General features: G+C 36.0%; 1 protein-coding gene across 1 annotated transcript; it reads left to right on the top strand.

The window, feature by feature from the left end:
* Positions 1-96: 96 nt before the first annotated feature.
* LOC135743757 (glutamine-dependent NAD(+) synthetase) lies at positions 97-14,248 on the top strand. The gene is made up of 21 exons (XM_065261575.2): positions 97-307; positions 429-489; positions 1,174-1,290; positions 1,477-1,530; positions 1,742-1,831; positions 1,918-1,969; positions 2,852-2,940; positions 3,067-3,184; positions 3,335-3,466; positions 5,664-5,735; positions 6,400-6,524; positions 7,125-7,173; positions 8,778-8,880; positions 8,957-9,125; positions 9,236-9,371; positions 10,013-10,119; positions 10,196-10,327; positions 11,927-11,996; positions 12,864-12,992; positions 13,255-13,431; positions 13,522-14,248. Exons 1-21 carry the CDS (start codon positions 223-225, stop codon positions 13,555-13,557), a joined length of 2,103 nt encoding a protein of 700 aa, XP_065117647.1. The 5' UTR covers positions 97-222; the 3' UTR covers positions 13,558-14,248.
* The last annotated feature ends 70 nt before the right edge of the window (positions 14,249-14,318 follow it).

Below are 14,318 nucleotides of genomic sequence, written 5' to 3' on the forward strand. Positions count from 1 at the left end.
TGCAGATTCAATCCAAACTAGGTGAAAAATGCATCACTGCTGGACACTTGGATGTCCTTGAAAGTTTAATTATTTAATGTTCCTCACTCGCTCTCAATGACTTTAATTTTGAAGTAGATATTAAACAGGACCGGAAATGCAAGAAAACAAAATAAAAGTTTCCAGGAGTTTCACGTTTCGTATCAAGTGCAGATTTTCCCATACATTTTTATTCTGTTTAAAATGGGTCGCAAGGTTACATTAGCGACTTGCTCCTTAAATCAGTGGGCTTTGGATTTTAAGGGCAACCTGACCAGAATCCTTAAAAGTAAGTTTTGTTGACATTTGACTTGTAGTTTTTTCACCTCTCACGTTTCTACAGAAGTTTGTATTGAATGATTAAAAGTTACCTCGTCTTATTTGTGCATCGACTTTATTCTGCAAAATAGGTATTGAGATTGCCAAGCTGAAAGGAGCCAAATACAGACTGGGACCAGAGCTGGAGATCTGGTAATACTGTACTCTTTAACCCACAGACTATAAATGTATTATAGATAAAAAAAATTAACTTAAAGCATTGGTAAGAAGCAATGCAAGAAAACAAAACCCTAGACGTTTTACTAAATTGCTTCAAACATATAAATTGAATGATTCAGCGAAGTTTTCCTAAAGTTGAAACAGCAAGTAGATTCCTGATGTTAATCATTTCTGTTTTCAAGGGCATATCAAGCATTTTTCTTACAAACTGCATTTCAAGGTTTCAATTTATATTTTATGGTTTTAATTTCAGAACGATTTAACTTATATTAACATTAAACAACACACATTTTCAGGCTTTACACAATTTTAGTGTCATTTTAATTTAGTTATTAACCCTTTGTAGGTCACACACAGAATTTTTTTTATGGACTTTAATTTTAAAAATCAGAGAGTATACAAATCTGATTGAAAAATTTGCCCTTCAGGATCCCTTCTCTCACCGTCATTCTGTCAATCATAGCTGTCAATTGCTGCGTCATCTAGTGGTCATTTGTGATAATACATGCTTCATATTAGTGATATATAGATGACCCAAAATGTTTGGTTTGTATTTTGACCGTATTTGCTTACTCAAAACTACTTCAAAGGGTTAATTACAACAAGGGTATACACTTATGATGCTTTTTTTGTAAACAAATTATTTTTTTTGTTTAGTGGGTACGGTTGTGCCGACCATTTCTACGAATCCGACACCTTGCTTCACTGCTTTCAAGTCCTGAAGTCTCTCTTGGAATCTCCTTTGACAGAAGACATCATCTGTGATGTGGGAATGTAGGTGATGGGGTCTATAGTGTCTCTCAACTGAATGAATACACTAAATATTACAATAAGACAGATGCCAATGCAATGTATTTAAATATCAAAACAACGTTCCAAAAAAGTACAATGCTTGTATTTGAATTATAGTGTAAAGGTTTAAATGCATTAAAATTTCTTTTAAATGTGCTCTTTCTATAGGCCTATTATGCATCACAATGTTCGATATAACTGCAGAGTCATTTTCCTGAACAAGTAAGTTTTGTTACTTGTACTGTACATTATACAGAGGATTTTACAACTGTTTAATTATTATCAAAGCAAATATATATATATATATATATATATATATATATATATATATATATATAGGTTAAGGGTTTGATTGCCCATTGAATACAAGTATTGATAAAAAAGTATTTTTAATGTAAAAATAATATTTAATTTATGTCTAACTTTATCACAGAAAGATATTGTTGATTCGTCCTAAAATGCTCTTGGCAAATTATGGCAACAACAGAGAATTTCGGTGGTTTTCACCTTGGAGTCAACCTAGGCGAGTATTTATATTATATTGATATAAAAATGAATATGGATTGATGACAAATAACATTGCGTTGATTGAACTTTATTTCTTTACAGACATGTTGAGGAGTACTTTTTACCAAGAATGATTCAAGATGTGACAGGACAGGTAAAGTTTTACCTGTATCACAAAGAACTTCATAAGTCTAAAAAATCAAAATACTGACAGTCCATATTGTAATATTTTTTATTATGTTTTTCACTTTTAAACAAGCTTTATTCATATTCTTGAATAATTGTGTTGTATTATTAAGAAGGTGATGTGTAGTATTTTTAAACCAGGGGACGGGCTCCACTAGGGCATGGGACTGAAAGTGGGATCCGGGGACTTGTGGTGGTCCTGCTTAGCCAGGGGGTCCATGAAATAATTTGTTATAAATTATATACTTGTGTTGTATTATTAAGAAGGTGATATTTAGTGTTTCTAAACCAGGGGACGGGCTCCACTAGGGCAGGGGTTCTCATAAGGGGGGCCCAGGAACCCCTGGTGGGCCTTAATGCTTAGCCAGGGGGTCCATGAAATAATTTGTTATAAAGTGTATGATTGTGTTGTATTTTTAAGGGGATATTTATTGGGACCATCTAAGAAACATGTTAGTCTTTCTACTGTTAATTTTAAGAAAGCTTTTAAGATTATTTAAAAAAGTAGAACTTTTGAGTCCAAATGGAATTGGAACAAAACGACCCTCTTAAAAACACATAAGTTGAATTTGCATGATACAGGAGATGGTGTTTTTCTTTATCACTTTAAAACAAGTGTAAAAATATGCTTTAAAGTAAGAATATTTATAGGAACGGTTAGAATTTTAAGAATGACTTTTTGAAAATGTACTCCCCTGTAAGGGGTCCCTGGGCACAAAAAGTCCAATAATTTTCCAGTTTCTGTAGCATTCAAGAAACCATTCTTCTTCTCTTTTTGTGCAATATGTGGAAAATCATAGACAACATTTTTCACAAACAATTTAATCTCAATTTATGTTCTCATTGGTAGGCCACAGTACCGTTTGGAGATGGGGTGCTGTCCACCAAGGACACCTGCTTAGGGAGTGAGATTTGTGCTGAGCTGTGGAACCCCAGAAGGTATTTCTTTACAAATACAGAAATTATCATAACATCACAGAGCACATCTTTGTTCAGTGTTAAATTATTGAAATTGCACTATTATGATAAGAGATTTCTCAAGACGTTTGAACTTTCTTCCTATAGTCCACATGTTGACATGGGTTTGGATGGCGTTGAGATCTTTACCAATTCTTCTGCAAGCTACCATGAGCTACGCAAGGCTGACCACAGGGTAAACTTGGTGAAATCTGCCACCACTAAGGTAAATCCATTGAGCAAGCATGTTTGTTTCATTTAAATTCGATTAGACACAGTATGATTGACAGGAAGCTCAACTATTATTACAATACTGTGACAACATTTTGCTTGCATTTTTTATCCAAATTTCAGAGGTTTAAATTTTTTTTCCCAGAGTGGAGGTATTTATCTGTTTGCCAATCAGAAGGGCTGTGATGGAGACCGTTTGTACTATGATGGCTGTGCTATGATCGCTATCAATGGAGATATTGTTGCCCGAGGAGCGCAGTTTTCGCTTGAAGATGTGGTATGAGCTGATGGGCCAATTTACACTTAATGAATATTTAGCTGTTAATTCAAAAGCAAGATTATTAAATTATTACAAAATATTATTAAAAAAGCAAAGGGAGCACATGAAGAGTTCAGATGCAAATCCTTTAACTCTTTCCCCGCCATTGACGAGATTTCTCGTCAATTAAGAGAAAACGCTTCCCCGCCAATGACGAGATATTCCGTCTTTCCGCAATACCGCTATTATCCACCAGGTGGCGCCCTTCCGCAACTTTTTAAAACCGGAAGTATTGCCCTATGCCAAGCTGCTGCATGTCCGTGTCTGTTTTAAAGATCGCTCTGAATGGGATCTCTATGAAAAGTCCGTCATAAAAATGGAATTATTTCTGCTTTTTGCTCAAAATATGGTGTTTTTGCAAAAACCTACCCATATTCAAAAGCTGATTGCAAAAGAACCACTAAAGGTAGGATGAAACGTTTTTTTTTGTTTGAAAGCAGAGGGTCTGTTCTTTCATTTGGTATATTGTATGTTTATATATTTAAAGAAGAACATTTTCTGGAAGGCATTAAACTTTGGTGAAAATCATGAAAAACGCTGGCGCTGGCTGGCAACTTTTTTTAAAAACGCTGGCGGTGAAAGAGTTAAGTGTGCCTTACATGTTTTCTTGTTAGCTTTTTTTTATCAAGCTCTTATGTTAAGTTCAGTAATTTCACTTTGATGACAATGAAAATGTTTTTAGGTAGTGATTGAATTGCCTTATTTCTACCATTGTCACTTTAGTTCTTTCATTTGTATTTAATTTAACAACTTTGACTGACTTGCTGCGAAACACTAAATGCATGCAAACTTTTTTTTTTGCAAAAATATCCACCTGAGTGAGAAGGTAAAATGCTCAAAAATTAGGTCAATATACTAAAATATTCGGTAAACCTCCTTTAACTAGGTAAAAAAAAACTTCTTGCAGCTCGCCGATTGAAATCCAACATGCACACCGTATTCTTCTTTTTGTGCACTTAGAGGACTTTGCTAAAAAAATCGACATTGCTTAATGGAATATTTCACTTTTTTAAAATGAAAAATCCAGATAATTTACTCACCACCATGTCATCCAAAATGTTGATGTCTTTCTTTGTTCAGTCCAGAAGAAATTGTGTTTTTTGAGGAAAACATTGCAGGATTTTTCTCATTTTAATGGACTTTAATAGAGCCCAACATTTAATACTTAAATCAACACTTAACAGTTTTTTTCAACGGAGTTTCAAAGGTCTATAAACGATCCCAAACGAGGCATATGGGTCTTATCTAGCAAAACGATTGTCATTTTTGACAAGAAAAATAAAAAATATGCTCTTTTAAACCACACCTTTTCGTCTAGGTCTGATCCAGCTTAACCTAACGTAAATGCGTAGTGACGTAGGGAGGTCACGTGTTACATATATGAAACGCAAATTTGCGGAGCATTGTAAACAATAAACTGACACAAAGACATTAATTAGTATCAGTTGACATACAACAACGTAGGAACGGTCCTCTTTCAACACATTTGTAAACACTGGGGCGGAGTTTCGCGTTCGTCTTCTGTGACCTCTTGACGTCATGACGTATTGCGTGGGATCACATCCCGCATCACGACCTGATCTAGACGAGAAGTTGTGGTTTAAAAGTGGATTTTTTTTATTTTTCTTATCAAAAATGACAATCGTTTCGCTAGATAAGACCCTTATGCCTCGTTTGGGATCGTTTAGAGTCCTATGAAACTCCGTTGAAAAAACTGTTAAGTGTTGAGTTAAGTATTAAATGTTGGGCTCTATTAAAGTCCATTAAAATGAGAAAAATCCTGCAATGTTTTCCTCAAAAAACATAATTTCTTCTGGACTGAACAAAGAAAGACATCAACATTTTGGATGACATGGTGGTGAGTAAATTATCTGGATTTTTCTTTTAAGAAAATGGAATATTCCTTTAATGGATTCTGCCAACCAACCGCTATTTCTGAATGGCCTGAGGTTGGGATCAAGCAGATTTAAAGCAAAAGACTTAGATGAACTTACAATACGTGCCAAGAGCATTTGGTTAATATTACTCACTTCTCAAATCATCTCATTTTGACGGAGGTGGCGTTTAGCGGCTTTTGCATCTGAGCTCATGATGCCCTTATAAATGTTAGTGTTTAAACTGATGATCCTTCAGATACTTTTCTGTTGACTTGCAGGAGGTCGTCACAGCTACTCTTGATCTGGAAGATGTGCGCAGTTATCGTGGAGAGAGGTGTCATCCTCACATGGTGAGCAATTCTGGAAAATACTGAAACATTGGAAAGCAATTTTTATTACTGTACTTTTGTCATTTTTGTTATTTGTATTCTATACACAGTGGCGTTTACAATTTTGATGAGTATTTAATTATTAAGATGATACTTTTGCCAAATATCAAAAGTACCACATGATTTACTCACCCTCAAGCCATTCGATATAAGTATGTCTTTCAAGCTAGTTATTTTAGTTTGTAAAGTTTTAAATATGGATATTTTTCTTGCACAATCGCATCGATTACCAGCAAAAAGACCTTTATTAACCTCTTGGAGCTATGTGAATTATTTTCATGAAGGATGGTTTAATTTTTTAGGCTTCAAAGTCAGACGTTGATCCATGTTGTCTCCCGTTATAAAGCTTGGAAGAGCAAGGACATTTACTTAAAAATGTGTTTGTCTGAAAAATAATGGACATATGTGTCTCGGATTGATTGAGGGTACGTAAACCATGAGGTTATTTTGATATGGCTGAAGTATCGTTAAAACAAAGCAAAAAAGTTGCAGCGCATAAGGTCATGGGTTTCATTCCAGGAAACGCACATACAATGTTTACGTGGTAAAGAACTGTAAGTTGCTTTGCATGAAGGTGTCTGCTTAATGCATGTAAAATGTGATTATGCTTTTTTTTTCTGTGTAGGAGTATGAACACAAACCCTATAAGAGGATTAAAACGGACTTCTCATTGTCTAACTGTGATGATATGTGTCTGCCCACGCTTCAGCCTGTGGAGTGGAGTTTCCACACACCTGAAGAAGAGATCAGGTGATGTCAACGTGATGCCTATGTACAATACAGTACTAAAGGGAAAAATTACAAAGGCATTTTTACGAGCGACCTCTGACCCCACTATACTTTTATGTGCTGCTTTGCTTATTCTAGCTTTTGTATACTGTCGCTCACTGGTAGAGCATTGCATTAGCAGCGCAAAAAGACATGGGTTTCAACCCAGGGCTCATATATAATAATAAAAAAAGTATAACTTGTAATGCAATGTAAGTTGCTTTGCATAAGTGTCTGCCAAATGCATGAATGTACATGTAACAATGTGCGCCCTCTAGTGGAGATGTGGATTTTTAAAATACCTCTTTGGCTAAGTGCTCGAATGAAACCACTGAATTTAAATGAGAGTCAGACACAGACATTGTACTTTGAATAATAATTTCTTTATTGATTCTCTTTTGAAATAAACCACAAGCCAAGGAGAAAATGTCAGAAGGCAAAGTTGATTACAAACATAGCATTTCTAATAAAGCACTTCGAGTAAATTAGTGGGTAAGAGCGATGCATTGTGTACTTGTGTTATTGTGATAAGTGCTGTATTATTGAAGTCTGTTACCACATGTTTTTGAATGTTATTTTTAGTCTTGGTCCTGCTTGTTGGCTATGGGACTACCTAAGAAGAAGTGGACAGGTGTGTTTTTTGTTACTTTGATGATTATTGTGCATTCTTTGGGTGCATCCCAATTCGAAAGCTGGACCCTTCGAAGGACACAGAAGCAAACTGAAATAAGACTGTCTAGCCTATGGAGGGAGTTGTGTAACCTGCTGTTCCCGCCCACCACACTTGTCAGCGTACATAACAGCAAAGACGTCTCAGACTTTGAAAAATACATATTGAGGCAGATATTTTTATTTTATTTTGGAGACTATGGAGTGGTTTCTCGGACAGGGATTAGCTTAAGCCAGGACTAGGCCTTAGTTTAATTAGGAAATATAACTAGTTTTAACAAACATGCCTTACTTAAAACATTACTTGTGTGGATTTTGAGGCACAATAAAAGGCACTGATGCATTTTAAGATAGTCAGTGCAAGTTGTTTTCAGTTTGGACAGCTCTTACATTTATTTTAGTCTAAGACTAGTCTGCATTGATGCAGATTAAACTACCCAACAGTATTAAAAATTTACCAACTTAAGTATAAAAGTAAAACGCAACATGCACAGTTTTACAGCAATAATATAATTTTCATTATTTAAACATCATTTATAATAGTAAAACAGTAACAAGGACCTTTAAATTTGATAATTATACACTTTTATTTAACTGCAGTTATGAATGTTTATTTTAAAAAAAATATCTAGACGTCACGTCACAGGCATTTACATAATCTTGGGATAGCCAAGAATGTGAAGGATTCACCTGATGTATCCGTCATTTCACGGGAAACTAATGACGAATTTTGAAGCCACATCTGAAGGCGTTTAAAGGAGCCACCGAATTGGGACAGCCTTCGCCACGGCGTGTTGACATCATTGGCCTTCAAATACGGCCTTCGGAGGATTTAGCCTTGGAATTGGGATGCAGCCTTTATCTTGACAATTTGTAGATTATCTGTAAATATTAGACACTAATTTGAATTTTACTCTGAATTTGAAAATTTTACTCTTAGCATGTTATACCTGAGACATATGGGTAAATCTACTGTTTCACTATTTTTGGGTCATGTTCCATGTTAAACTAATAAATAATATAAAAATGATACTACTGTAGGATCATCATAATTTTTTTAATGGTTATTAGGCCTGACATTTCCCCCATATTCCATGTTGCTGTAATGGAAAAATACAGTAGGATAGTGCATATCTTAATGTATTAGTACTTGATATTAAACATCATTACTTTTCGCATATTGCACTGTAAAAAACTGTAGTTGCTGGAAAAGCACCGTAAGAAATACAGGAAACATGTAAGCAACTTTGCAGGAAATAGAAGGTAAAAAAATTAATATGGTAGCATTTTTTTTTATTACAGCAAAGTTTTGTAAAATTTGTAACCGTGTGTAAAAGTTTTTTTAGAGTTAGCCAATTAATAGGTTTTTACAGTAGCATTTTTACATTTGTTCGAAATGACACATGACACAAATGTTTTTTACAGTGTACAGTAATGTTATTTTTTTGCATAGTAGTTATGAGAGTTTAGAGGTTGCATGTCACAAAGCATATCCAGTGCCTTTGCTTAATTAATAAAATATGACCAAAAGAGTTTTTAAATATATTTATAACTTATTCTTTTCAGGCTGGCTTTCTTCTTCCTCTCAGTGGTGGTGTAGACAGTTCATCCAGCGCCTGTATCGTGTACTCCATGTGTGTGCAGATCTGCCAAGCCATCAGACAAGGCAGTAAGACCGACACACACTTTAATTCTAAAGCCTATTTATTTATTGTCCCATTATACAAAATGCACATCCCTGTCAGATTCTCAGGTGTTGGAGGATGTGCAGCGAGTGGTCAATGATTCGTCCTACAGACCCGATGACCCGCATGAGCTGTGCGGACGTCTCTTCACCACATGTTACATGGCTAGTGAAAACTCTTCTGAGGACACGCGCAACCGAGCCAAAGATCTCGCAGCTCAGATCGGCAGGTAAGTGGATGCATTTTCTTTTTTTTGTATGTACTGCAATACAAAAATGTAATCTTGTATTGATTATGGTGGGCTACTTGTACTCATAATGCTTTCTGTTCTTGTCTTAGCAATCATTTGAATATCAATATCGACATGGCAGTGAAAGGCATGCTGGGAATTTTCTCCATGGTGACAGGAAAGTGGCCTCAGTTTCGTGCAAACGGCGGAAGTGCCAGAGAAAACTTGGCACTGCAAAATGTTCAGGTTAAATGAACACATCATGCATAAATTTTTATTCATATTCAAATTTTTACTGCAGAAATGTTAAAGTTGTTAATCAGCAAATAATAGTTGGGTTGACCCCTGTGTAAGTTTTAGTGATCTGCAGAAGGCTGTTAATAATTTGCTCTTGCAAATTCGCTGACATTCAATAGGCTGTTTGCTGGCATTGTAACACAACCACCACAATTTTCACAGCAACTCATTGCAGTTGCACACCTCAAGCCTCAAATGACTTTATGCATTTGCTGACCCTGGTAACGCTGTAAAATTTACGCTACAGTTTTCATGACACGTGTGCTTTAGTGCAGCATGTTTGAATTAAGCTCATGCAACTGAACTTATTGAACTTAAAGCTCATGTAACTGAACACATTTACGTTTGTGTAGTGACACAGCTTAGTTGAATTTGCAAAAGGTATAATGCATTTCAAATTCAGTTTATTATAAAATATGCAAAATATAAATTGCATGGTATGCCAAGTACGGCACATAATACCAGAGTTTGAACATGGTGCATGTCCAGAACATTATACTGATTTGCAATGCACATGCACATGCATATTTACTACAAAACTTTTAAGTTGGACCTGTAAGTCTGATATGCCCTGTTTGCCATCACCACAGGCTCGTATCAGGATGGTTTTGGCCTATCTCTTTGCTCAGCTCTGCCTGTGGGCTCAGGGGAAGCCTGGTGGTTTATTGGTGCTTGGTTCAGCGAATGTGGATGAGAGGTGTGTGGTTAATTTACTTTTAGTGGTTATACATTTTTAGTTTGCATCTGTCTTACAGTATTGTTTGTTTTCTCAGTTTAACAGGGTACTTCACGAAGTATGACTGCTCCAGTGCAGATATTAATCCCATCGGCGGTGTTAGTAAGACGGACTTGAAGTGTTTCCTAGAGTACTGTATTAAACACTTCCAGCTCACGGCCCTCACAAGGTGTGTTATCCTGATCAGGGGTCTCATTTATAAAACTGTGCGTAGGATCCTTACTAAAAGTCTACGTACGCACAAAATCCAAAAATGGCATATACCAAAAAATATTAAGACTTATAAAACAAAACAACGTTCCCTTTATAAATCACAGATCACCTGCAAATGTGAAATGTGCATACATGAATCATCTTCAGATTTCACCATGCAAGCCCATTCTCTCGTCAAGTTTTATAGATCACAACTTTTGCGTGGAAACTGGCGTACAAACATTTCCGGACTCGTTTGTGTGTACGCACGTTTTATAAATGAGACCCCAGGTCATTACTGGGTTATTGATAAGACTTGTGATTCGTAAATTGGTTTTAAAAAATGCATGTGAACTTTATCAAGGCAAACTGAGTTTGTAGCAGCACACTCTGTCTTACAGAATTAAAAAGGGATAGTTGAGCAAAAAATGAAAATGAACACATGATTTACTTACCCTCAAACCATTCTCGATGTTTATGTTTGTCTTTTTTCAGACAAACGCAATCTGAGTTATATTAGAAAATGTTATGGCTGTTCCAAGCTTTATAATGGAAGTAAATCGTGCTTCTGATTTAAAGGCCAAAATTCCTTTACAAACAAAAATAACTAGCTTCCAATAACGACTGACGCGCATTCACGAAAAACTGCTTTTCCAACATATAACGCATGCTGAAAAAGCATCTCTCGTTGTTACCAGAAGCTAGTTATTTTAGTTTGTAAAGTTTAAGATATTGATATTTTTCTTACAAAATCACATCAATAGGCTTTATGCCCAGCTGCACTGCTTCCTGAACTTCAGCCAGCTCCTTGTTTCCTGTCTGTCATTATTGGACAAACTGATTAATCCAGGTGTGCCTGACCTCAGTAGTCACAATAACAATAATCAGCCACACCTGGATTAATCAGTTTGTCCAATAATGGCAGACAGGAAACAAGGAGCTGGCCGAAGTTCAGGAAGTAGTGCAGCTGGGCATAAAGCCTATTGCCCTCCGAAGGCCTTTATTAACCCACTGGAGCCGTGTGGATTACTTCAGTAAGGATGGATGGACTTTTTTGGGCTTCAAATCAAAAGCACCACTTACTATCATTATAAAGCTTAGAACAGACAGGACATTTTTTTAATATAACTCCGATTGTGTTTGTCTGAAATTAGATCATCATATACATCAAATATGACTTGAGGGTGACATTTTTGGCTGAACTATTTTCTCTTTTACAGGAGTGTTCCCAAAAAATTGTACATCAAAAATGTATAAAATTCTTGCATAATTTACTCGCCCTCATGTTGTCTTTTGTGCAACACAAAGAGATTTTAAATGTTGATGCTTGTCCTTGTTTCATTTAATTGTAATAAATATTGACTGTATCTACTTTTGGGTTTTACTAAAGAAAGCAGGTCAGATTTGTAATAATATGAGTGCGTTTAAATTAAATAATTTAAGTTTTGGGTGCAAAAGTAAAAACATTTTAATATTATCTTGTAAATCTGAAACAGTCAGTAGCGAGTCTGGTTTGTCATCCATAAATACGGTAACATGGCATAAACACATCATCAATATGCCATCATTTATGCAGAATCCTGGAAGCTCCTCCCACTGCAGAGCTCGAGCCACTGACAGACGGGAAGGTGGTCCAGACCGATGAGGTAAAAATGAGTCGTCACAAGAGTCCTTTACTTGTAACATTATTAGTAAAGACCCAAAAACTTGAAAATTGATTAACCGTATAATGCCTGGCAAAGTACTGATTTAGTCTGTTAGTCAAGTCCTGATCTTAATGCATAACTTATGTGTAATGTAACAAGTGTGGTGGGTAAGCACCAATGAATCTGAAGAACTGATCTGAAGCAAATCTGTATAGAAGTAGCAGGCCAAAAACGTAACAGTGTGCCAGACTTAAAACCAGTTTACCCACTTTTAATGTTATGTTGAAATAGGCCAAATAGTAAACATATGCTGTGCATCAATCATCTCCCTTGTTCAGTGATCAGAAGTCGACCATTTTAAGGACTGTCTCAATAGGAAAATCCTTACAGTACACTGGAACGTCCGTTCTTTAAAAATTCCCACAATGCAACACTAAAACCAGTGAGCATTGATGTTCCCTCACCGGAAATCACGTGACCTTTTCTGAAGCTCTCAGATCGAAATCATGCGAGCCAACTCAATAAACCCAATGTGAAGTGAGCTGCTCTGGTAATTGGGACCTTACCAGTGCCCGAACCTGCATACATGATGTACCTCGGGAGGTAGGGAGCTGATTGAGACACAGCCATAGTGATTTTGGTAATGATTTTAAGTGTTTGCTGGAAATTTTAGTGATATAAAAATAAATAATAGAATAGTTCAAATCTTACAGTTTGTTTGGGTGACTAGTAAATATGATTTCCTCAATGTCTTGGGAGTACTGGTTCCTTTATTGTAATATTAACTGTCACAACACTTCCTCTTTCCTAATACCACATACATGCAGACAAAGGTCTTATGCACGTGCGTCTGTCCTAACCCAACAGGCTGATATGGGAATGACCTACTCCGAGCTCTCTGTGATTGGCAGACTCAGGAAGATTTCCAAATGTGGCCCGTACAGCATGTTTTGCAAGCTCATTCACTTATGGAAAGAGACCTTTTCTCCTTCACAGGTTAAATATACTCTACCTATCTCTCATTTTTACAGAATATGCTTGCAATAATTAGATTAAGATTATTTCTGTAGCTCAATTGGTAGAGCCAACACAAAATAACAAAACGTATACATACTACATAATGCACTGTTTTGGGATTGCCAAACATTACATTGCTTACAGTGCCTGTGTTGTAGGACTTGTCCATTATTATTTTAGGAACAATGGGGTCATTAAACTGTTGTAATAGTTGAATGCGTCTTTTTTGGGGCTATTGTAGGTGGCTGCTAAAGTGAAGCACTTTTTTAGGATGTACTCGATCAACAGACACAAGATGACGACCGTAACTCCCTCGTATCATGCCGAAAACTACAGCCCAGATGACAATCGATTTGACCTACGACCCTTCTTATACAACACACGATGGGATTGGCAGTTCAGCAGCATTGATGATGAGGTCAGTCGCATTGACCACAGATCAATTCATTACAGAGGCCAACCTACTGAGTACACAGATTTTAAAATCTTTTGCATTTTTGTTATATAGGTGGCGGTAATTGAGAGAGACGGTGGCTGTATGTAGATCTGTACTTGTACTTCATTGATCGCTGGTCCAAAGATTCATCTCATCCAGTGACGTGGATGCCGATGTTTTGCAGTTCTCTACACTCCTTAATCAAATCTTGCTCCATTCACCTAAAGATAGGTGCAATGTAATGGGTTTTTAATTATTTAGCACATTTGTAAATCACAAATAATGTGTTCAGCTGTGTTAGCATTGATATTTGATTATTAATGTACTGTGTTAATGATAGATATGATAATGTTATATTACTATGACAGACCTGTTGTTAAATATAGTAGTAAAATTCTTTATTATAATCAACAAACCTATTGAGTGCATTTAGAAAATGTGCAAAGTAAACACATTGGCTAGATAAGATCTGATGGTGTGAAAGGGGTTTTGGGTCAGTTTACACTAGACTGCATAATGCCATTTTAAGCAGTTTGATAAGCCTGTAAGTTAAAATATTGATTTTATATTGATGCTGTTATGTTAACCTGTTTCCATATCTTTACATTTAAAGAAAATGATGATAAGAGTTGTCAGGTTGATGCATGCAAAATGATGATTTATAGCAATAGAGGGCGGATGTGGAGAGGTTTGAGGTTTGACTTCCTAGTTGTATGTGTGAAACGGTCTTAAAGTAAGATAACGCAAAAGACTCATTTTGTCAATGATCAGAAAGAGATAAAATCCATAAGGTCATTCATTAATCTAGTATTTCATTGTTCTTGGATCTACACGTATTAATGGTGTTTAAATGAAGTCGCTGGTAAAAT

This window comes from Paramisgurnus dabryanus, chromosome 2 (genome assembly GCF_030506205.2).
Source record: "Paramisgurnus dabryanus chromosome 2, PD_genome_1.1, whole genome shotgun sequence".
NCBI lineage: Eukaryota > Metazoa > Chordata > Actinopteri > Cypriniformes > Cobitidae > Paramisgurnus > Paramisgurnus dabryanus.